Raw genomic sequence first — 24401 nt, 5'->3', positions numbered from 1 at the left:
ATGTTTTAGATAATTGGGGATTAGACATGGCAAAACATCTTATATTTCAAAAGAGATCTGTGCATTAGTGTGAAAGCAGCCCATTGTCTGATGTCATCAGTAATAATCAAACAACAGTAAAGCTATAGAAACATCACTCACAGCTCTTGAATGGAAAACATTCAGATAAGCTACTCTTGAATATCGAAATCAGTCTTTGTTTATTGCTTGTAATATATTTCTTTATTAATCATTATTTATTATATGCACGATTTTATGTTTTGAAGCTATAGCCTATTAGTTTAGCATATATTTAAAATTCTTAACATGTTTTAATTTGTAAATCTTTTAAAAAGTACTTATAATTACATATGAACTAAACATTTTTTTTTTTAAACTTTCAAATCGGTAAACGAGTTAATTTAAAAAAATTGGATCGTGAGGTGCTTAAAGATTCCCACCCCTATGAGAGAGAGAAAGACAGAGGAGATCACAGGAATCAGGATGGAAACTCATCTGAAACAGATCTCAAACACAGCAGGCCAGAAGCTCACAGGTTGAACAGTCGAAGATCAAATAAGCAGAACAAGCAGCCACAAACACAGAGACGCTAAAGAAAAGAGAGCAAGAGTGGATGATGAAGGAGGACCTCTCCTGCTTCACTGTGGGATGTTTCTTTAAGTTTTAAATTACGTAAATTGTACATTGTTGGTGTATCGAGGCTTCAAGACTGACAAGATGAAAATTCTGTCATTAATTACTTACCCTCATGTCGTTCTACACCCGTAAGACCTTCATTCATCTTCAGAACACAAATGAAGATATTTTTGATAAAATCCAATGGCTCATTGAGGCCTCCATTGACAGTAAGCCATGATTTCAAATGCCCAAAAAGGTACTAAGACATATTTAAAACGGTTCATGTGACTGCAGTGATTCAACCTTAATGTTATGAAGTGACGAGAATACTTTTTGTGCGCCAAAAAAAAACAAAATAACTTTATTCAACAATATCTAGTGATGGGCGATTTCAAAACACTACTTCATGAAGCTTCGAAGCTTTACAGATCTTTTGTTTTCGAATCAGTGGTTCAGAGCATGTAGCATCCTGTGTTCCATTCGGAAGGGCTCATCCCTATGCCCTAATCCCTTTCAAAGGGTTTACCCTCCGGAGTGAACGCTGCGAAGGGATGAAGGGTGTAGGGTTAAAAAAAAAAACTCTTTTTTTGGAAAGCACTTAACGAGTCATCTTAACAAGACAATCAAGGATTTACCTTCGTTGCACATTTTGTACACTGGTTGACCCCTAACAAACACACTCTGAATGATGAGTAGATTGTGCAAGCTGCGCCTTTTGTTTAACATTAGTTTATTTTTAGTTTATTTTTATTTTACATTAGTTTATTTTTATTATTATTTATTATTGGTTTATCACACCATATTGTATATTGTGTCTATGTATTTGAAACATTTGAATAAAGTATTTTTGTTAAAGTACAATGTCATTTTGACCATAATAATGTACCAAATCTAACTCTATAATACAGAAAAATTATATACATATATTTATCGAACTCCGAGCCTCCTGTACCCATTTTGTCAAACAACTTCCCTGCAAAGGATCATGGGGGCCCGAAGTGTCCGGTTTTGAGCACTTTGGTTTGGAACGACCCTTCAATATGGCTGATTGTTTTCACTCCGAAGTGCCCTTTGGAGGGCGATATATCCTGTTTGAAATGCACCAATGAACTGCCAAAGTCACGTGATTTAGGTCAATGAGGCTTTGCTACGTCATAAGTGTTTTGAAAAGTTTCGAGATTTCAATGGTTCACCACTGGGGGGTGTGACTTTGGCAGTTTGATACAAGCTCATACACATTTTTTGTAATTTTAGTCATCTTTTTTGGGTGAGACAAGTAATTATTGCATCCTAAAATATAATGCAATTAAGTTTTTATTAGCACATTTCTTTTCTATTGGTGTAAATGTAGAACTTCACAGCCACTGAATAACATTTATGCAAACATCCTTCAACAATGTTTTCTAACATATATTTAACAAATGTTCAGCAAACAAGTTTGTGCAAGACATTGTAACTATCATGTTGGAAGACTCTCCTACATTTCTCAGAAAGACGAAATAAATGGTTAAGTGTAGAAACATTTAACCCTGACTCTGATTCATAACACTGAACTGTGGAAATCACGGCAATAAACAATGTTTAGAAATGATAATGTTAGCAGTATTTCATTTATCAAGATTGTGTTAATGACCATATTTAAGTAGATTATCAAAAAATATTGAATAGAGAAAGGCAACTCTACAAGTATTGTGTCAAAATGTTGCCAAGTATTTAATTTTTGTTATGTATTTATGTATTAAGTATTTATGTTTTTTTTTTTTGTTTTTTTTAGAAAATGAGCGGTGGTTAGATAAGACCCTTATTTCTCGTCTGGGATCGCTGTAAACTGTAATTTTGACTTTCAACTCTTTGGGCTCAATTAAATTAAATTTTCATTTTGGGAACTAGTGAACTAATCCTTTAATATTTTATAATTTTATGATTTAAATTCCAACAATTTTTAAAATATAAAAGTCCACCAGTGGGTTTACATTCAAAAGGAACGCAAGTACATTTTTGTTAGCATGATCTACAAAAACATATGGAAAAAAAATTAAAAATATAATAAAAAAAATATTCAAAAAAATGTTTGTTTTTTTTTCTCTCAGAAATTGTAGCTGAATTAAAAGATTTCAATGCAAAGTGCAACATAAAACATTGCTGGACTGCAGGTAAAACAGTATGGGATCATAAATACTTTTCAGACCACTTATAAACTTTGATTTGAGGCGGTGTGTGTGTGTGTGTGGTTTGAGTTATACAGCGCTTCCATGTTTTCCTGGATCTTCCTCCACATCATCATAGTCTGTTATTAGAAAACAAGAGCAAATTCATATATCAACATGCTTTAAAAAGTATTATAATGAACACAATATTTTCAGTCCATTTAAATAATCTATTGTAACAACAGAAGTTGATGATAAGATAAAGTGATAATATAAAGCTATTAAAAAGGCTAAACCAAAATTATTCATTAAAAGGTGTCAATAACATACCAAACATGTCACTCATATATTCCCTGACGTTCTTCACATCATCATACTCCTCCTGATCGTCCTCTGATATAAATGTGTCTAGTATTAATTACATGAAAAAAGTCTTCATAATTTATCTTACTATAATTTAATGAAAAATAAGAAAAAAAAAAAAAAAAAACCCTGTTCTAATGTACAAGTGTACCTTTTTTATCATTGGAAATCTGCCGTACGATGACGACATCATCATAGTTTTCTGCTGAGTCATCTACAATAAAATAATGAAAATATAAATGCATCAATTAATGGACAAAAGTTTAGATTTAGAAACTGTATATATATATATATATATATATATATATATATATATATATATATATATATTTAAAGAAATAAACCTGTATCATGAGGTCTCCGTTCAGCAATGATTACATCATCATAATTCTCTGGTGTCTTTTGTTGCTCTACTAAATTATTTAACAGAAAAAGAGAATAAACAGAAACTTATTCACTATCCCCACTTCAAAAAAAAAAAAAAAAACCCGCAACAAAGCTTTGTTTTATCGCCATATAAAGACTCATGTTTAATCATGCGCAAATAACCAGAACACGCATGACAATAACAACATCAACAAAGTTTCAATATAATGCAACAAAGCTACGCACAAGCTTCCACTTTTAAGAGGACGAGTGACAGACACAGGCTCAGTAACAGAAAGGACGGTTATTTTCAGCCGCGTAAAAGAAACATTGCAGCAATAGGCTAGCCTGCAGTGCATAAAAGAAGAGCAGTGCGTAGAACAGTGGTTCTCAACCTTTTTCCCAGTGGGCCACACAATGGTCCAAGTGCAAGTCTCACGGGCCGCATATAATTTACATATGACGTCCCCAATGCAAACCAATCAGATTGAATGTTATGGTATTAGCAGATAATACTATTATTATACCTAGATGTTGCACACAATAAATAACAAATAAAAACTAACTTACTGACATTAGCTTTACAATAATAATCAGTACTGCTCAATGAACACACAAACTGTGTATACAATCACTTTAAGTTGCTATTTAATTCTGTATGACTGTATGACTCTCTTCAACAGCATCGCAATAGCCACCAAACAATCACATAAACGCCTTAATAAGCAAATGTTACTCAGCTCTTTTTACAAATAACACTGAGCGCACTGTAATTACAATCTTTGACGATATCAAGCATTCTGTCACGTCCCCTCGCGCAGCATCGGATCCGCGAGCGCGCGGCGAGTTGGGCTCATTCCAGCCGCGGTGCGCTGATGCGGTTATTTTTACTGATTTAAAATACATCAAACAAACACATCGAATTCACAGTTCAGTCTTTTGAAATTGTAGGTTTTGCTTGTCAAGTTAGTACTTTACTACAGAGCAAACAGGAAGGCTGCCCATCTCGCTCATTAACAACTGATTCTTCCATTCTTCTTACCTTTACTGCTGATGCTGCGACTCTTCTTGTTTGCATGTGTTCCTTGTTTGTATGTTCCACATTTAGTTTTTCTCATCTAATAACAAATTTGAGCATTTTGAGGCTTAAATTTACAATAATAATGGCAACTGTTTGAATTCTTCCAAAGCGCGCACTTGTAAGTGTTCGTTTCGTTGAGTGATTTCGTCATTGCCTGATGTCTGAAAATAATAAATGCTCACCAAAATGATTTTATATGACAAATAAAGCATTATAGCTCATTTATATTTATTTAATTTACTTCAATTTAAATTTAAAAACAAAAATAAATTGTAATGCTATAATTTATTTTTTTAAATTGTGGTCGGCATATCGCGGGCCGCATTTACATTCGTGATGGACCGCAGGTTGAGAACCACTGGCGTAGAAGAAGACAGCAGCTGTCTTCTTCTACGTTTCTATCAAAAACTAATAAATTATAGTTTTTTATTTAAAATAAAAGCGATTACAAAGGAAATGTTTACTGTTCATGTTTTTTTTTTTTATTGTATGGAAAAATCCCACTTAAAAAAACAGACCGCCATTATATTTTTCCTCTCGCGCACCCCCTGGCGGCAGCTCGCGTACCCCTGGGGGTGCGCGCACCACACTTTGGGAATCCCTGTTCTAAGATAACTTAAGTGAATGTTTTTAATTATTTAACACACATACTTTTCTGTATGTAGTACATAACATCATTCTATTTCAGTCCTCTAACCTGAAAGAAGCTTATCAGCATCTTCATACCCAGAATGCTGTTCGGTAGAAAGGACACTTCCTGTTATGGAGTAAAACCATCAGACATGTTCACAATCACAAACCAGCAAAAATCCCATATCATTTGGATCATATAGTACAGGGGTACTCAACAGGCGGCCCGTCATCATTAAATTTGTGGCCCGCATCATGCTACATATAAATGTATTTTTATTATAATTTGTGTCCAAAATTAGCATGAATATTACTTCGTTTTTTTACACGTACACTAGGGCAGGCGTACAGTGCGCGTGACGCTGTAATCAGGGACGGATTATGGGTTGTGTGGGCCCCTGGGCAAAACGTTCGCGAGGGAGAAGCCAGGGGCCCCATGGTAGGGGCCCTTGTAATCAGATGGCCCTCTAAAGGTACACTACACCCTCCTCCCTAGCCTAGGGCCTCCTAGTAGGGCCCTCATAATCAGAGGGCCCTCTAAAAGCCCCCAAAGCCCCCATCCTCCCTATGGCCCCCTGGTAGCCAGAAGCCAGGACCATAATAGGAGGGCCTAAGAGGGCCTTCTAAAAGTAGGCTCCCATGCACCCATTTCCCTTTAAAGTTCCTATAGCAGGGCCGGGGGCCCCCTGAAAGCACCGAGCCCCCCCCACCCCACAAACACAAGCCGACCGTGTTGAAGAGCGCTCGTTTGAGGGGATTAAAAGATACCAGCAACTCTAATTTTAAACAAGTACAAATACATTTTATTGTAACTATTTGAGCGAAAAAGACTAGACAAGCATGAATCTCTCTAGTGCGCATGTGTCGAGCACTTGTGTTCGTGAACGCCATCAAAGGCTCGAGACTGCGCGCAAGTAAAAAACAAAGTAACCTTATTTTTCCATGATGAAATGCAGTTAACATTCCTCAAACTTTACAGTGTGCAAGTTGCCGAGCAGCATGAAAAACAAACCTTTAATTCTTAATGTCAATGTGTTATAAACAGAAAGCAAGCAGCGCTCCCATTACAGATCTGTCATCACATCATTGAGCTCACGGAGAATATCTTATTTATCATGTTTACAACGTTGGTTATAGTTAGATAATTCATGAGATTGTGATTGAACATTAAAAAAAAAAAAAAAAAGATTTGTATTTTGGATTCTGACCAAATTAAAAGGTAGGTAATAATAATAATACAAATAATAAAACGTTTATTCTCTGAGTATAAATAGGTTCCATAAAAAAGTGTTAAAAAGGTGCAATGGAGTATAGAAAGACTATAAAAAAAGTGCAATGTTTTCGTCTTATGGACAAACTCTCATCAGCCAGTAAACAACAGCCAGACCTTAAATTTCTTGTGAAAACAATGCAGACATTTCAAATGAATAAGGATTTCTTTTCATCAGTTCTTGTTTTTCTTTATACATTTGTACATTAAGAATACAGCAAGACAAGCTATTAATCATTTTTTTTAAATGCCATTTATCATGTTAAGTGACACTTTAAAAAGGACACCATACTATTAAGACTTAGCTAGATAATAAACTGCACTTTTAGTAAATAAACAGTAAAACTACAAATATTGTCTTAAGTAGGCCTAAAATAAAAGTCTTACGATCTAAGTTATAATTTGTGGCCCTTCGCGTTTCATTTGGTTAAAATGCGGCCCTCTTGGCCTCTGAACTTGAGTACCCCTGATATAGTACATATAGTACTAACCCAATATCATTACAAGTGACACAAACAAGCTACAAATTAATCTATGTGAGTTACTCCACTCACCCTCTGAATGAACTGATTACCCTGTTGATCTTCATAAATCAGACACTATGACACTTACTCACCCCTCTGAGTGAAGAGACTGTGTCTGTTAGTGGGTCTGTGATGAATCTCCTCATAAACAGCCTCAGTTGTGCTCCTGTGTCTCCTCTTAGAGAGAGCTGTAGAGAGACAAACCTGCTGTCAGTTCACAACACATGACTGATCACACACTGAATAAGACACAATATGACAGTCTCTGGATCTCTCCTACCTCTCCTCATCACTCTGTTCTGCTGAATCAGTATAAGCAGTGGCACTAAGAGCAGGAAGAGCACAACTCCCAGTACAATCACAAGCACAGAGAGAGATGGAGGAGTTTGTGAACGAGAGACTGATGTTGAGCTCACTGTCTGAGAAACTGGAGGAGAAGATGATGTTGTTGTGGCAGGAGTAGTGGACACTGACAAATCTGGCAAAAAAAAAACACATTCAGAATCATGATTGTCTTGATTCAAGGCTCTTGAATACACAAATATTATTAGCACTAAAATGATCTAAAATGAACGATATTGGTCAGTGTTTTCTGTGACCTGCACAGGTGAGTCCAGCGTGATCTTTGTTGGAGCAGTCAGTGTGGTTCTTCAGGGAGAGAGGACAGTCCCACAGGTGAATCTCATTCCCTCTGCACTCGACTCCGTTCAGCCACACAACACCTTCACCAGCACCAAAGACTGAATTCTCATCAGCCCTCAGTGCTGCTCCACAACCCAGCTGCCTACAGACCACCTGAGCATCGCTGATGTCCCACAGATCATCACAGACTGAGCCCCACACAGTGTTATGATACACCTCCAGCCTCCCAGAGCACCGGCCCTCCCCTCCACTCAGTCTGAGAGGAACATGATCTAAAATCCACCACAGACAAGACAACTTTATTACTGGCCAACAGAGTTCTGTCAGAACAGTGCCATCTACAGTGTGTGGTGTGATATAAAGTACCTCAGGGATGATGTGTTTTTGTAGGCAAAACCCAGAAGCGAGTTAGCATTTTAGGACTTCCGGTTCCATTGCCCCAAAGTCAATGGGTTTTTTTGAATGGGTTTTTGCTAAATTGCCTGAAATAAGGTCTGTGGTTAACAAAGCCTCTAAATATTTTCATGTTTTGATCTATGACATAAAACACCAGTTATAACCCTCTTGTGAATTGTTTAAACCTTTATTGTGTCTTAAAAACGGCGGGGACTTTAGACGTCATCATGACGAACAGGACATTTGGACAGCATTTCTCATGAAAAAGTGGATAAGTATTCATACACAACACAGATCATAATCAGCGAGCATGTTTTTAAATAAAGTTTGAGGAAGCTTGGTGGTGGTGACGTTGATCTGCGACCATGGTGTGCTGTAGTCCATTTATAGCCTATGTTAGCTTTTTATATCTGATGACTTTATTTAGGCTTAATATATATATATATATATATATATATATATATATATATATATATATATATATGTTGTGTTAACGTGTTAACCCTTTCTTAAACACAGAGCTTATTTTTTGCGATTTTCCAAAAGTCTATGGGAAAAATGCATAGGCTTTCGATCGAAGGAACCTGTGACCCGCTAACTTCCGGGTTGGCCTACAATAACAAGTCATCCCTGAGATACTCTATTAAATCCTCTTGGTTCCCCCAAACAAAATTACATGCATTATTCACACATGGCTGTTATGTTTTTTTTTATTTGTTTTTTTTTGTGTTCTTCTATATCATATGAACTTACCTGAACACTGTCTCTGATGTGGAGATGTGGAGCATGACAAAGAGCTTCTAGGAGACTCATGACTCTCCTGTTCTGTAATCAGTTCATTCAATATTATATTTGGTGCTGTCAATCAATGATTAATTGCATCTAACTTTACAGTTTTTAATATATTTTTATAATGTAATAATTTCACATTTCATCTCAAAATAGTGTAGCAACATCATAAAGACAGTATATTTTACACATTTGATCTAACAGGAAGGAAATATACAGAAACTGAATAAAGTTTTCAAACACGTCACAGTTTTCACTGCATAAATTATAAATGAAATATATGTCCTGTCCAAATACCCACATTGCGGTCTTTGCATTTTGCACTTGACCACTTTTCTACGTATATGCTGTATTTGGCCCAAGTGTTTAAGTATGTGTGAAGTATAGAACTTTTGATTACCCGATAGGACACACTTATAGTCTTGCAAAAAAAAAAGTTTACAGTGATTTTCATCACTTTGCATTTTAAAATAAACTGTCTATTCAGTAGTCATATAACTAACAGAAGTAACTAACAATTTTAAAATTGTGGTGCCTCTAATTAAGTGATAAAAAGCAGTTGAAAATGTTGTACAAAGACATACCCTACCCATATTTCCACCAATAAAATGTGCAACACTTTTGTGTTTTACTACCAAATTATATGTAATATATAATTAATTTTACTTACAGTGGAATGTTTTCCTCGGCATGTGAGTTCCCGAAAATAATGCATGATGGGATATGCTTAGCCTTGAAAATCGCTATTCGAGATAGTGTGGGTTTAGTGTGCATTAAGGGCACTGCACTTTGGCATTTTTCAGACACTTACTTCCTGTCGTGTGCACAAGCTCTCAAGTGACCAAGATTGCAAGTATGAGTATTTGGACAGGGCACAAGAATAATCCTTAAAGCTATAAAAGTTATTCAGTCAAGAGTAGTGAGTGATTTTCTCTTTTTCTTTTGTTCTTTGATTAACATTAATGACAGACAGTAGAAGGTTTATTAGGCATTCTGGCATCATTTTGTGAGAAAGATAACTCAATGTGGCCGGCACGCTGTCTAAAGCAATTTCTGTGCGTGAGTTGTGTGTGTGTCACACAGACAGGAGATCCACAGACAGTGTGCTAGTATTGCACTGAGTTCTCTTTTGTCACATTAGAATGGTTTAAAAGCATTTGCATGAATAACAGCACAATCATATAATGTAACACTAGCTAAAGGATGATGGTAAAAAAATGGATGCTGTGTTAAATATTTTTAACATGTTAAACTGAATAAAATTACTTGCATGGGTTAACATGTTAAATTTGACAGCCCTAATTATATTATATATATATTTTGTTTATATGCTCAGAAATGTTAGTGGATTACTGTTGTATTTATAGAGATGGAAAATACATCAGTCTTACCCAAGCAGGTGATTTTGGCCACTTCATCTTCACCACAGTCATTCTGTCCCCAGGGTGAAGATGGACACTGCCACAGATTTGAATCATGTGGGCGACATTTCACTTTATCCAGCCAGTTACAAGCTGATTCAACTCTTGGTGTAGAAGCAGACAAAACACCAGATCTTCCACAGTTCAGCTCTTGACAGATCAGACTCGCTGTGTCTCTGTCCATCTTATTGTAACACACATTACCCCAGGATCCATTGTAGAAAACCTCCACATTCCCTTCACAGCCCTCAGTTAACCTGATCTCTTTAAACTCTAGATAGAAACATGAATCCTATATCAGCTCTCATCCAACCCCATTCATTCCAACCACTGGATGTTACATACATACAAATGACTAAAATAACCAAAAAAAGATTAGGTTAAAAATATTTTAAAAATAGATACAATTTAGATTTTAAAATTTAAAATCTAAATTGTATCTATTTTTTTTTTAAATATTTTTATTTTGTTTTGATGTTAATGATTAACAATTTTTTCACAGTCCTAATTTACCTGAGCACACGACTCCTACATCCTCCTTGTGTTGACAGTCATGTTTTCCCCAGCCTGGAGAAGAGCAGCTCCACAGGGACGTCTCATTCCCCTCACACTCCACCTCATCCAGCCATATGGGTCCAGAACCAGGACCAAACCAGGCTGGTACCTGCTGGTTACTGAGGGCCACTCCACACTGCAGCTGTCTGCACACCACATGGGCATCTTTAATATCCCAGGAGTCATCACACACTGTCCCCCATGAGCCGCTGTGAAAAACCTCCAGCCTCCCTGCACAGTCTCCCCCAGAACCCACCAGCCTGATGGACCCACGACCTGATATTCAGAGAAAGAGAAACACATTAGTGATCACTAACATCTGAAGAATCTGCCCAGATGTTGATTTTCTTACCAAAGTTTGTGATTGACAGCTGTTTTGTGGAGCTGCATTTGAGAGTTTGTGGAGAGCTGCAGTTCCCCAGATGAGCTTCACTCTCTGTAGAGAGTATTTATTTGTCATTCAGTATCTAAAATATGCTACATTTATTAAAATGTGTAGTTTCAATCTGAAACCCATGACTTCATTACAGTATGATTTTGCTCACCAGAGCAGATGACTCCAACATCTCGTCTATGAGAACATTCAGCTCGACTCCATGAAGAGATGGAACATTCTGAGAGTTTTGATTCATTCCCGTCACAATCAAACACATCAGCCCAGATTTCACCACTTCCTTCGCCAAACCAGTCTGATCCCACAACAGACATAGCAATCCCACAATTCAGCTGTCTACAGAGGACACTGGCAGCTCTCATATCCCAGCATGCATCACACACTGTGCCCCACTTATTGATGAACCGAAGCTCCACTCTTCCAGAACAAGAGTCTGAACCATTCATCAGTTTGGCCTCTGTGTAACCTGGATAGAGCAAAGAAGTTAAAATTAAGTATAATGCAACTGACAGAGAAGACATACTGTATCAAATACAAATTAAGAGACACTGAATATTTATAATTTACCAGAACAGATCAGGCCCACATTATTGTCACTGGTGCAGTTGTGTTTCTGTGGCAATGATATTGAACAGAATGAAATCTGAGACTCATTTCCTCTGCACTGAATCTCTTGTGTCCACATCTGAGCATCTCCTTTTCCAAAAGCATCTTCTCCCAGCACCTGTACAGGAGCCCCACAGTCCAGCTCTCTACACACAACCTCTGCATCCTGCTGGTCAAAGGCAGCAGCACACACTGAAACCCACGACTGATCATCAAGTATCTCTAACCTCCCAGAGCAGAGGTGAGATCCATTAACAAGTCTGGAAGCTTTATGACCTGTTCATATTACATGAATGACAGAGCACAGTAGACAAAAACAATTGCTTGATAGTTACATAGAATAACCATATAAACATTTACAGTTTTATAAACAATATTCTTTGTCAACACAAATTCTTGGGCAATCAGTTAAATTACTCACCCGAACAGATGACACTGGCATCATAATTGTTAGTACATGTATGTATGCTCCATCCTCCTGACCCACAATTCTTCAGGGTAGACTCTGATCCAGCACATAATGTACCACCCATCCAGATTGGTCCTGATCCTGGTCCAAAATGAGCATCACCCAGAGCATCTACAGGTTCTCCACAGTCCAGCTCTCTACACACCACTGCAGCAGCAACCAAATCCCAGGCATAATGACATACTGTTCCCCACTGACCTCTATGATGAACCTCCACTCTACCAGCACAGCGACTGGGACCACCAACCAGCCTCACATTCTTTTTATCTAAGTGACAGAAAAATACAGATAGAGACTATGCATGGATCTCCATAAGCACACTAGTTCACGTATCAGTATATTGTGTACACAAATTTGGGCATAGGTAAAGCACACTGGCTCACTACACATTCGGACAATGAATGCTCAATTTCTGGTGACATGACTTGGTGCTTGTATTGTCACCACTGGTGTTTATTAACAACACAAAGGAAAAAAATCTTTCTTTTTTTATGCTGTTTAAAGTATGTCATGAAATATACTTTGATGTTATATATATGCAACATTATAGCCAAATTTTAATTTTATAATACCTATCTACTGATGTTTATGCTGACTTTTCATTAAATAATGGTTTGACTTTTCAAATCTTCTATTGCATGTCATGATAATATTTTGTTGATATTGTGTTGGTTCATGTGATTTGTTTTGTGCTTAAGAATTTCCATTTAGGGAACACAGTGAGCATCAGGTTTTCAGAGTGCATTGTGGGATTTCTAGGGAGTTAACATTCAAAGGATTTTGTGACTGAGACAGCCCTTAAAATGTCTGGCTTCCTGGTCAGTGTTCTGACTACTGAACTAGGGAGCTGACTGAGGCAGACCTATGAGTAAAAGGTATATTATTATCATATTCTTTTAACTCACCAGCACAGAACAGCCTCTGGTACTTATCATGTGAACAGCTTTCGTGTGAGGACGTTGGACAGAGGTGAATCTGAGACTCGTTTCCTCTGCATTGAATCTCTTGTGTCCACATCTGAGCGTCTCCTTTTCCAAAAGCATCTTCTCCCAGCACCTGTACAGGAGCCCCACAGTCCAGCTCTCTACACACAACCTCTGCATCCTGCTGGTCAAAGGCAGCAGCACACATTGTGTACCATGTTTTTCCATGAACCATCTCTAATCTCCCAGAGCAAGTGGAGTTTCCAATAAGTCTGACACCTGAAGTAGCAAGAGATAATAAACTTTTCAGTTCTGTTTGCTATCTATGTGTAATTCTTGTCATTAATGGTCAACCACGAAGCACAACTTATTAATGTGAAAGGAGTAAAATAATCAAATGACTCAATCTCATGTCAATCCAAACTCATCTTACATTCTTTCATGGAACATAAAAGGGAAATTTTCAACATTCACCAACCAATAACCAAAACTATATAGGTCATTTGTCACTTCCCTGAAATACGACCCATAGGAGCGTTTACTAAAGTGGCGCCCCTATCGACAACAAGACACTTTCATTTTAATGCATTTCGTATTTTGCGTAGCTCAACTGGTAGAGCATTGCAATATATAACAATATGCGATCATGCGATCCTGGGTTCGATCCCAAGGAGTGAATGTGCTCATTAAGTGTATATGCACTATAAATCACTAAGGGTAGGGGGTGGGTGTAGTCGTTAATAAAAAAAAAAAGAGTTTTGCTAAATGGAAATAGGAAAAATTGTGTAAAAAGTCCACACATTGCTTTTAAATGAACTCACATTTTAATAAGTAACGACATATACATACATCATTCCATGATGACAGACGTAACACGACTGTCATTTTTACACCAGCTAGAGGGCGCATGACTTTAAAACGTAAATACAGGTCGTAATAAAGTCTTTGAAAAATGACCTATAGGCAGGTATGGGCAGTATTTCTGATACATGTATTTCAAATAAGTATTTCAAATACAAAATAGTATTTTGTATTTGTATTTGATAGGGTTGATGAAAATGGCTTAGAATTTTGTATCAAAATATTTTAGTGTTTTGTATTTTTGTATTTTTAAAACTACTCAGTAGTTTTCCCAGATTTGTTGAGATCAGAACAGAAAATTGATCCATATGGAAGAAGGTGGTCAAGAAATGTGCAGGCTGTCAGCTTTCCATACATTTTTTGCTTAAATTGCTATCATTTTTAACAGTTCATGATAAGTTTTGGTGTTCGTTTTGGTAGCATAGGCTAGTTTACCAATTTACATAATGTTCTTGAAAAATATTATACCGAGCAGCATCCCCCTATATTTATGCTTAACAATCAATTGATTAATTAGTTAGAAACTAGTTGCTATGAATACAGGTGCCATCAGTTATCTTCTTATGAATGACTTGTTTGTCATTCAAAACAAAGGCATAGCTTGATGACACCTTGATTTCATGGAATCATGGGAGGTGTTGTCTTCAAGTCTACAGCTGGTGGAAAAGAATTGGGATAGGACTCAGGCAGAAATCAAGTTCATGGATGAGATTATTAACGTTACTGTAGTATGAAGCAGAGCTGGCTGAACGCTGTGAGAGCAGTAACAAGGCCGCTGGAGCGATTGCTAATGAGAGACGAGCGCGACACACAGCTCAAGAGCAGTGGAACTTTTATTATGCCGCAGTCGCTGCTTCCACTTCTTCCGGTCATGTGCACGTAGGGTAAAGCAGTGCTGTTTATCATATTAGATACATTTGTGTGTTGAAAGTTGTTATAGTGCTACTCTGCTTTCGCTCGGCGGCTATTATGAGACTCTTGTTGCACACTGCAGTAAGCTAGATCGATATTAGTCATGGAAAAACATGGTACTCATGGTAAATCAAGAAAATAAGATTTAAACAATAAGATGTACTGTGTTGAGCTACATAACAATGATTAGTTTTCTGTTGATGAATGTATCCAAACAGTTGCTCACCTGTCTAATGAAACACATAATATACTAAAGTGTCTTTGATGTTTCCACGGTTTCTACTAAATAAAAACGGAAATTGAGGGTATGATGTCATTGATAGGCAACGCATGGACATGTGATTATTTATTAGAAACTGAATATTTCTCTGCATTTAAAAATTCTTGGGAACATTTGGGATAATGTAAGTACACAAGTCAACAAAATATATAACATTGTTCTAGTGGTTTTTGGATATTTTAATCCAAAAATCCTACATATTGTGATTTAACTGGTTACATATGCAAATGTATTAACATGACTTGGGCAGAGAATAGCTGTTGCTATCAAACATTGTTTACTTAATCAACTGAGTCAGAATAATGGTGAAGAGATAGATCAAATAGGCCAATTGATGGAAGGCTTGCGAAGAAATTTCATGCTCCCTTTTAAAAAACAAAAATACAGTAGTTTATTTTGATATATGCTGTATTTTGTAGTTTATTTTGATATACATAAAATTAAGGTATTTTGTATTTTATTTAATTTATTTATTTATTTAGTTTGGAGGAGGATAGTCTCATATCTTTATAGTAGGTGGTTTATCAGTGACATAAAAATAGGTCAAGGTTTGGAGGAGTTTACCTGAGCAGATGACTCCTGCATCTTTTGTATGATCACAGTCATAAAAACCCCAATTTATTGTTCCACAGTTCTTCAGTGTAGACTCTGATCCAGAACAGAACTTGCGATCTGTCCAGATTGGTCCTGATCCTGGTCCAAAGTGAGCACCTCCTACAGCATCTACAGGTTCTCCACAGTCCAGCTCTCTACACACCACTGCAGCATCAGTCATATCCCAGAAAAGATCACACACTGTTCCCCACTGACCTCTATGAAGAACCTCCACTCTACCAGCACAGCGACTGAGACCACCAACCAACCTCACTCTCATAATGTCTATATAATGAATAAAAAGGGAGTAAAAACATATGGACAAAGGGAAAGAGTTAGGGAAAAGTATCATGCAAAGAAAATGAAATTAATGAATATTTAGTGTAGTTTTTGGGAACATTAAATTTGAAAAAAAAAAAAAGCTTAAACCTGCACACATCAAGCCAACATCACTTTCATATGAACAGGTGTTTTTGTGTGATGGTGATTTTTGACAGAGGTGAATCTGAGACTCATCTCCTCTGCACTGAATCTCTTGTGTCCACATCTGAGCATCTCCTTTTCCAAAAGCATCTTCTCCCAGCACCTGTACAGGAGCCCCACAGTCCAGCTCTCTACACACAACCTCTGCATCCTGCTGGTCAAAGGCAGCAGCACACACTGAAACCCACGTCTGATCATCAAGTATCTCTAACCTCCCAGAGCAGCGAGAACCTCCAACCAGCCTGACTTCTGAAAGAACAACACAGGAAAGAACAAAATTTGAAGTTCAATAATTTCAATAATGAGTTCAATAATGAGTCAGTCATATATTCACTATATTAGTAATATAATGATAAATCATATTTTCCTTTATCTTCTGAAATAAATATATTTACTATGAAAACATATTATTCATGTAAACTTTTTCCAGTCCAAAAAGGCCTTGAAAATAAGCTTCACAAACAGCTCATATAGAAAAAAAATGAATAGTTATAGTTTATGTAAAAATCTACCCACATGTATGTCAACAATATCTATGAATAAATTTATTCAGGGCATTACATTAAAATGTATTATTAGAAAAAAACTTCTAAAGTTTATTTTTAACAAGGTCCATGATTATTACAGCCTAATTGAAAAGTTTGTGTGGTCAAAAAGGTGGAAAATGGTAACAAAAAAATGAAATTATGACAGCTTTTGATGCAACTGCCTTATACATTAGGACTGGATTTTCAGCTTTAGCTTACCTGAACAAATGACTTGAGCGCTTTTATTAAGACACAAATCAGGTTCAGTTGGTTTTAAGAATCCACATTTCTTAAGTGTAGACTCTGAACCAGTACATATTGCATTTTTCATCCAAAACAGTTTTGATCCCAGTCCAAAATGAGCATCACCCAGAGCATCTACAGGTTCTCCACAGTCCAGCTCTCTACACACCACTGCAGCATCAGCCAAATCCCAGCCAACACCACACACTGTTCCCCACTGACCTCGATGAAGAACCTCCACTCTACCAGCACAGCGACTGTGACCACCAACCAACCTCACATTTATTATGTCTGTGAATGTAAGAAAAAAAGCTAGTGTAAATATGAAATGATATAATAAAATGAAGTTAATATGTTTTGTTGTACTTTAAACTCCTACCAGTACACTGCAAAGCAATGTTGTGCTCATGTGAACAGTTGTTTTCTTCTAATGGTGATGTTGGACAGAGATGAATCTGAGACTCATTTCCTCTGCACTGAATCTCTTGTGTCCACATCTGAGCGTCTCCTTTTCCAAAATCACCTTCTCCCAGCACCTGTACAGGATTCCCACAGTCCAGCTCTCTACACACAACCTCTGCATCCTGCTGGTCAAAGGCAGCAGCACACACTGAAACCCACGACTGATTATCAAGTATCTCTAACCTCCCAGAGCAGCGAGAACCTCCAACCAGTCTGACTTCTAAATAAGACAACACAGATCAACAAAAGCATGACTTGTTTATGGGGCTTCAAGATAATGATTTGTACATATAAAAAAAAAAAAAAAAAAAAAAAAAAAAACACAACAACAACATTTTATTGTTAGTATTTTAATCAATATATATGCAAAAAAAAAAAAAAAAAAAAAAAACTAATATAAATATGAAATCTATCATTGAAGTCAACATTTTAAAATCAACTTAAAAATTAGAAGCCAATATGGAAGCACAAAAAAATATTGCAAAGATATGAATTTGAATATGTAGAATACCTCACCTGAGCAGATGACTCCAGCATCTTTAGTATGATCACAGGTGCTTCTACCCCATCCTCCTGACCCACAGTTCTTCAGTGTAGATTCTGATCCAGTACACCTGACAAAACTCATCCAGATTGGTCCTGATCCTTGTCCAAAATGAGCATCACTCAGAGCATCTACAGGTTCTCCACAGTCCAGTTCTCTACACACCACTGCAGCATCAGCCAAATCCCAGTCACCATCACACACTGTTCCCCACTGACCTCTATGAAGAACCTCCACTCTACCAGCACAGCGACTGTGACCACCAACCAACCTCACATTCACACCGTCTAAATATTAAGCAGTAACAATGAGAGAGGTAAATATATGAGAGTTTAATTCATAGCATTACAAAGTGAAACAACTGGCAAAATGGGACACATACATTTGAATATTTAAAATAACATTCAGACTTCAACACACTTTTTAATAAAAACTTTTATTAAAACTTATAATTTTCCTAAATTTTCCCCAATTATCCTAAAATTTTTAAAACATTGTTACAGGGTTTATACCATTACTTTGTCATGGAAACAAAGTTGTAAAACTGGATATAAATTTACACAGAAAAGGCTAGTAATTTTTTCCACACTAAAATCATGTTAACACACATATTGTTTACGTCTTGTGTCTAAATTATTGAGACGGTGAGTATTTTAAAGTTTACAGATTGGCCCCAATCTTCTTCTGCAGCTGAGCTCTGTATTATGTAAGATTTAACACAGTAAGGCCTTTAGGTTTTAGGTCTTGTTTCTCATGATTCTTTTTATTGAGATCTTGACATAATATAGCATTTATGTTGCAGGATCGTGAATTAGCAAATAATTTTGGGGGGTTAATGTTTATGGGACTCACTCAAGCTAACATGTCTCAAACTAATATTTCCAAATGAATGTCTATAAAATCAGAACTCCAAATGTGTGATCAAATTTACTTAACCAAGATGCCTGCATGATGTTTGAAACATGACGATTAAATCATTTGCAACCTGAGAAAAGGTGGGCAATGTATGGTTATTTTTTCTTTCTTTCTTCTATTTTAAGAAAACAGAATATTGAGACAAAATTTCCGATGTTGATATCATGTGCAAAATTAAATTGTGATCACAAAACAAGGCAAAAAATCTGTTGATATCAAATAATAACATTATTTTGATAATTATAATGAATAAAAAAAGACCATCATGTTAAACTTATTTATAGATCTTTATAAATGGGAGAAACAGAGAGAGAAAGACAGAGAGCAAAAGAGAAAGAAAGAAAAAATTGCGTGTTAAACACAGGAGCACATTTAAAATATTGTGACAATGTGATTACCCAGACACAAAAAACACATTACGGTATAGTTTAATTTTAAGTGACTAAATAACAGTCTGACACCTTCATTCCTAAAAATAACTTAATTTCTTTAATTTCTTGTGCACTTACCAGCTGTGATGAGTTTTACAACTGTAGTCAGTAAAATGAGCATCAGGCATCTCTCCATCTCTCTCTGCTTGATTAATTCAACATCCAGTAAAGCTTCTCCGCACTGATGATACAGAAGTACAGGCATCCTCTCACACCCCTTAATGAGAGAGAAAGAGGTCCAACATCCTCCAATCACACTCGCTGTTACCTTATTAGACACAACAGAGGAAATCATCAAACAACTTCAGTGACAAATCAAAGGAGGCTTTTATGATTTTTTCCATATATATCTAACTGTCAGTGCTGATGAACTCCTCCTCCCCACCCATCAAGACACACACACACACACACACACACACACACACACACACACACACACACACACACGACACTTACAGGAGACAGGAAACTCTCCAGTTTATTTACAGCATCAAAGTCCACACCTGCAGAGAAGAGATAAAAGCACTGATAACTAACTGTGAATGTCCTAAACACTGTCTGTTAGTGTATACATATGTTATGTTAGCATGATATTAACATGTAATAAACTCAACTTTGTAAAATAAGTACTCATTTTATAAAGCATTTAAGTAAATGTTTACCAAGAGCACAGCACACAGCAAAAGTAAGCCCTTATTAAACTAATTAGAGTTTTTTTTTTTTTTTTTTTTTTTTTTTTTTAAATAATTCCTGTAACTAATGTGACATGTATTTAACTGCACAAAAGTGTTTTCTTTCAGGTGGCCCACAAAAAAAAAAAAAAAAAAAAAAAAAAAAAAATCACTGAAGATGAGCATGTTGTTCACCCTGTCACCAGCAGAGGGAGCCAGTGAATTACATCTCTGCTAAATTACTGGTGTATTTCACATTCATACTTCAAGAGCAGAGACAAACTAACATTATATATTTGAAGAAATAAATAATAAATGACCCTCTGTAAATTTTAATATTAAAGAAACTTTTATTTTTTTTATAGCATTAGTTATATTTCACACATCGAAAACAGTGAGCAGTGAATAAAGATGAAGGAAAAAAATAACTTAACATAATAACTTAACATAATGTTACATAAAACAAACCTACCTGTTGTTGGTTTACATGTCAGTCATACAGTCTCTTCCTTCTACATTTTAGTGGTTCTTGTCCAGAATATTTGACAATGTGGACCAGATGCCAGATGCCTGTCCACATGAGAGAATAAAGTACAAATACAATGTTTGCCAAACTTACATTATGAGTGAGTGAAGTGACCCATACTCGTGACCCATACTCGGAATATGTGCTCTGCATTTAACCCATCCAAGTGCACACACACAGCAGTGAACACACACACTGTGAACACAGACCCGGAGCAGTGGGCAGCCATTGCTGCGGCGCCCGGGGAGCACTTAGGGGTACGGTGCCTTGCTCAAGGGTCTCACCTCAGTCTTGGTATTGAGAGTGGGGAGAGCGCTGGACATTCACTCCCCTCACAATCCCTGCCGCACCTGAGACTCGAACCCAAGACCTTTGGGTTACAAGTCCAACTCTCTATTAATTAGGCCATGACTGCCCCTATTAAATCCAGGGGAGAGCGCAAACGCAGTCCCCCACTACCATAAATTATGCAGTCGAGATTCCCACATTTGGGGAATTTGCAGGGATCATGAATTAATTGGACTATGTCAGTAAAATTTGAAACTATACTTGCTTCATTATTGGAATACCCATAAAGCTTTTGGTTCATCTTTGAAACAATATTTTTAATGAAACCTGAGAGGTGTCTGTCCCTCAGTTTAAAGGACAGGTAAACAAAACAATCAAAAAGGTCATAAACGCAATGTAAAATGAATCTAAATAATCAATTTGAGAGGTTTAATCTAAGTGTTTTGAGGGGAAAAAAGAAAGACAGAAAAAATAATATTAAAAAGTTTGGTTGGTGAAATAAAATGGTGACAAATCATAGCACCTAAAAAGTTACTCATAACAATAAGTAATAAAAATAAAATAATAAAAATAAAAAAATAAAAATATCAGTAGAAAAAAAAAGATGGAAAAAAATAAAATAATATAAATATAAAGTCACTGATGGCACACACACAGGAATCTCCTTTTGTTAAATATTTAACTACTAATATTAAATATTTTGGTAACACTTCCCATTAGTTAACATTAGTTAATGCATTAACTATACTGTATTTAAGCATTTTTGTTAATGTTAGTTCATAACAATACAACTGTTGTTAGTACATAGCTCAGGTCCATAATAATATTCTATTATACTAAATAATTACATACATTTTTTTATTTTAAAGATGTATTAATAAATGTCAAAATGAACATTAACTAAGACTGATAATGCTTTAGAAGTTTGAAACCTTATTGTAAAAGGTTACCAATATTTTAAAAGGAACTGTTTGAACCTTTAACTGAAGGTGCACTAACCTGCATTGGTGACATCTTTTCATCTTCCTCTGCTCTACACACAGTCCAAACTTCTCATCATCTCTCTCAGCAATTCAAAAGAAAAAGAGTCTTGTTTCCTCTCGTGAGAGAGAAAAGGAAAGAAGGAAGAGAGTGTGCTCAGCGTTAACTTTAATAGAGAAAATCACCAAACAGCTTCATTTACATCAGACAAGGTTTTTTCGGCTTTTCCACACACGCGCATGCACACACAAGCACACAAAAACACGCACACACACTCTCGCGCGCACGTAAACTATTTATATTATGAATTAAACCATTATGTATTTTTTTTATTTATGCATTTCAAATACAAATTAATTAAATAAGAATCAAGAAAAAAAATGTCTTGGTACATTATTGTCTAAATAAAAGATTTGAATAGTGTATGCAGATGATGTTAGAGTTTTATATTTTGCTATAATTTAGTTTTAGAAACACCTGAGTATGTGTGCAATATTTGCAATATGTGTGCTTTCATTTTAACCCTCAGAAACTCACAGTATGCATATCCTAAACTAAAAACTGCAATGCTGATATAACAGAGCCATTTATAAGAGAGAAATGTGAGTATACAATAATATGTAAATGTGAGTTTTATTTATTCGTTATTTGTTTCCAATTTCTTTGGCATTTTGAAATTATGTCCATGTTTTGCACATACATATATAGTAATTAATTGTTCAAGTCAAAGGCCATTGTTGGGAGTAACACGTTACAAATCGTTAGCCTCATAGCATAATTGCCTAAGTCATTCATTTTCAAATGATACTTAGGCAATTATGCTATGAGGCTAACGAAATAATGCAAGTTAAGTAATCACATTACTTTTTTCAAGTAACTAGTAAAGTAACATTGCTTTTAAATTTACAACAAAATATCTGAGTTAGTACTTTTTCAAATAAGTAAAGCAATTTACTTGTTTTCCCATTTATTGACTGACAGCTCTCTTATCTCAGTGTTGAGAGAAATCAGGAGCAAGAGACAGAGGTGTTGTGTGTGCTGTGTGAACATGATCGTTATTGTAGTTAGACTAATGAGCAGGCATTTACTCATCTCACTTGCACAAAAAACTGATTCAGATATTAGACAAACATTCAATAATTAAATGTTAAATTAAATATATGTAAATATATGTATTTGATCTCTCTCTATTTACCAATGTATTTGCTGCTGTATCAGACACACAAAATTATATATCTCAAAACTTCAAGAGGAGTTTAATGAACGTTATACCAGGAAAAAAAAAAAAAAAAAAAAAAAAAATCACAACATGATGAAAAGAATCACAAAAAAACAAAACAAACAAACAAAAAAAAAACAGAAATAATTTTTTAAAACATGAAATCATTTTTTAGGAAGCTACCCATACATAACTGTTGTCTAAATAAAATTTAGACAACAGTTTAGACAACAGGCTTCTGACCCTCAAAATCTTGATGCATGTGCAGAGCTTGAAACATTACTGATGATGATATGAGCGTTTTTTTTTTTTTTAATAATCAGAAATGTGAGAATAATACAAGAACATGAAATACCCTGTCTGTTTTATTTATCTGTTCTATATATATATATTTCCAGTTTGTTTGCTGCATGTTTTGAATTGAAGTCCATGTTTTCTATTAATGCTTCAGCTGTAACAATAGTGGACTGAAACTAAAACTTAATAGTATGTATCATTTAAACTCATTGTTGAGACAATTAAAAGCTGTATAAGACTGTGGTGGTGGTGGGTGTGGTCACAAACTGAACATAGCCCCTCCCTGTTTTCTTGGCTCCTCCTTCAAATAATCATAGCCTGCTGTTTGAAAACAAGAACAAATTCTTGTATCAGTACATGCTTAATGTGCAAATCAACATTTGCATTGCAATTTCTAGTTATAAAATCTAAACATATTGTGTGAGATAAACGGGTCACAATATCTTACCTAACAAGTCTCTCGCATCTTCACTGATATTTCTCTCATCATCTACTCCTTCAGACTGCATTCTGATATAAATGTATCAATCATTAAATACATTAACACAATCTCACACTGCACTTGAAAACACACTACAATATATAAAAAATATAATAAAAGTAGTATGAAGTATAATTTATATAATAATATAATTTGGAAAGAAAAATCACTGTATCAGACTATCTTGATTCTAAAAGAGTAAAATGAAACCCACCGTCTTATGACGACAACATCATCATAGCTTTCTGATATGTCATCTGCAATAAAATAATGAAAAATGAAATGTTATAGGCCTAATCAAAGGACCATGCATATTCAAATAATATTAATAATTAAAGAAATAAACCTGTATCACGATGTCTCAATCCAACAGTGATTACATCATCATAATTCTCTGTTTTAAATTGTTGTTCTTCTAAATAAGTTAAAAGAAAGAGGGAAAAAAAAAAAAATATTTCACCGTTTCCAGGCCCAATAAGTTTAACTTGAAGT

The 24401-nt window shown here is 35.7% G+C and overlaps 3 protein-coding genes, 1 long non-coding RNA gene and 1 pseudogene across 4 annotated transcripts in view; all 5 read right to left on the bottom strand.

The window, feature by feature from the left end:
* Positions 1-13288, bottom strand: part of LOC125245629 (scavenger receptor cysteine-rich type 1 protein M130-like) — a 38453-nt gene extending 25165 nt beyond the window's left edge. The window contains exons 1-6 of the mRNA XM_048156296.1: positions 13177-13288; positions 12224-12538; positions 11764-12078; positions 11348-11662; positions 11155-11238; positions 10761-11078 (exon numbers count right to left, since the gene is read on the bottom strand). Coding sequence (XP_048012253.1) covers positions 10761-11078; positions 11155-11238; positions 11348-11662; positions 11764-12078; positions 12224-12538; positions 13177-13288 — 1459 coding nt within the window. The remainder of the gene's footprint in view (positions 1-10760; positions 11079-11154; positions 11239-11347; positions 11663-11763; positions 12079-12223; positions 12539-13176) is intronic.
* Positions 13289-15125: 1837 nt separating this feature from the next.
* Positions 15126-16615, bottom strand: LOC125245457 (scavenger receptor cysteine-rich type 1 protein M130-like). Its single transcript, XM_048156056.1, has 2 exons — positions 16271-16615; positions 15126-16126 (listed from the first exon to the last, which is right to left on the bottom strand). Exons 1-2 carry the CDS (start codon positions 16386-16388, stop codon positions 15747-15749), a joined length of 498 nt encoding a protein of 165 aa, XP_048012013.1. The 5' UTR covers positions 16389-16615; the 3' UTR covers positions 15126-15746.
* Positions 16532-18465, bottom strand: LOC125245628 (scavenger receptor cysteine-rich type 1 protein M130-like). The gene is made up of 4 exons (XM_048156295.1): positions 18073-18465; positions 17474-17776; positions 17234-17385; positions 16532-16573 (listed from the first exon to the last, which is right to left on the bottom strand). The coding sequence occupies exons 1-4, from the start codon at positions 18182-18184 to the stop codon at positions 16532-16534; spliced, it is 609 nt and encodes a 202-aa protein (XP_048012252.1). The 5' UTR covers positions 18185-18465.
* A 2605-nt stretch (positions 18466-21070) lies between these two features.
* Positions 21071-21182, bottom strand: LOC125246489 (annotated as a pseudogene).
* A 2346-nt stretch (positions 21183-23528) lies between these two features.
* LOC125245471 lies at positions 23529-24326 on the bottom strand. The gene is made up of 4 exons (XR_007179545.1): positions 24256-24326; positions 24124-24166; positions 23877-23938; positions 23529-23749 (listed from the first exon to the last, which is right to left on the bottom strand). It is a non-coding gene; the product is annotated as an uncharacterized LOC125245471 (long non-coding RNA).
* Between the last annotated feature and the right edge of the window lie 75 nt (positions 24327-24401).

This window comes from Megalobrama amblycephala, linkage group LG14, assembly GCF_018812025.1.
Source record: "Megalobrama amblycephala isolate DHTTF-2021 linkage group LG14, ASM1881202v1, whole genome shotgun sequence".
Classification (NCBI taxonomy): Eukaryota; Metazoa; Chordata; class Actinopteri; order Cypriniformes; family Xenocyprididae; genus Megalobrama; species Megalobrama amblycephala.
This window is presented reverse-complemented; position numbering and strand designations above follow the sequence as displayed.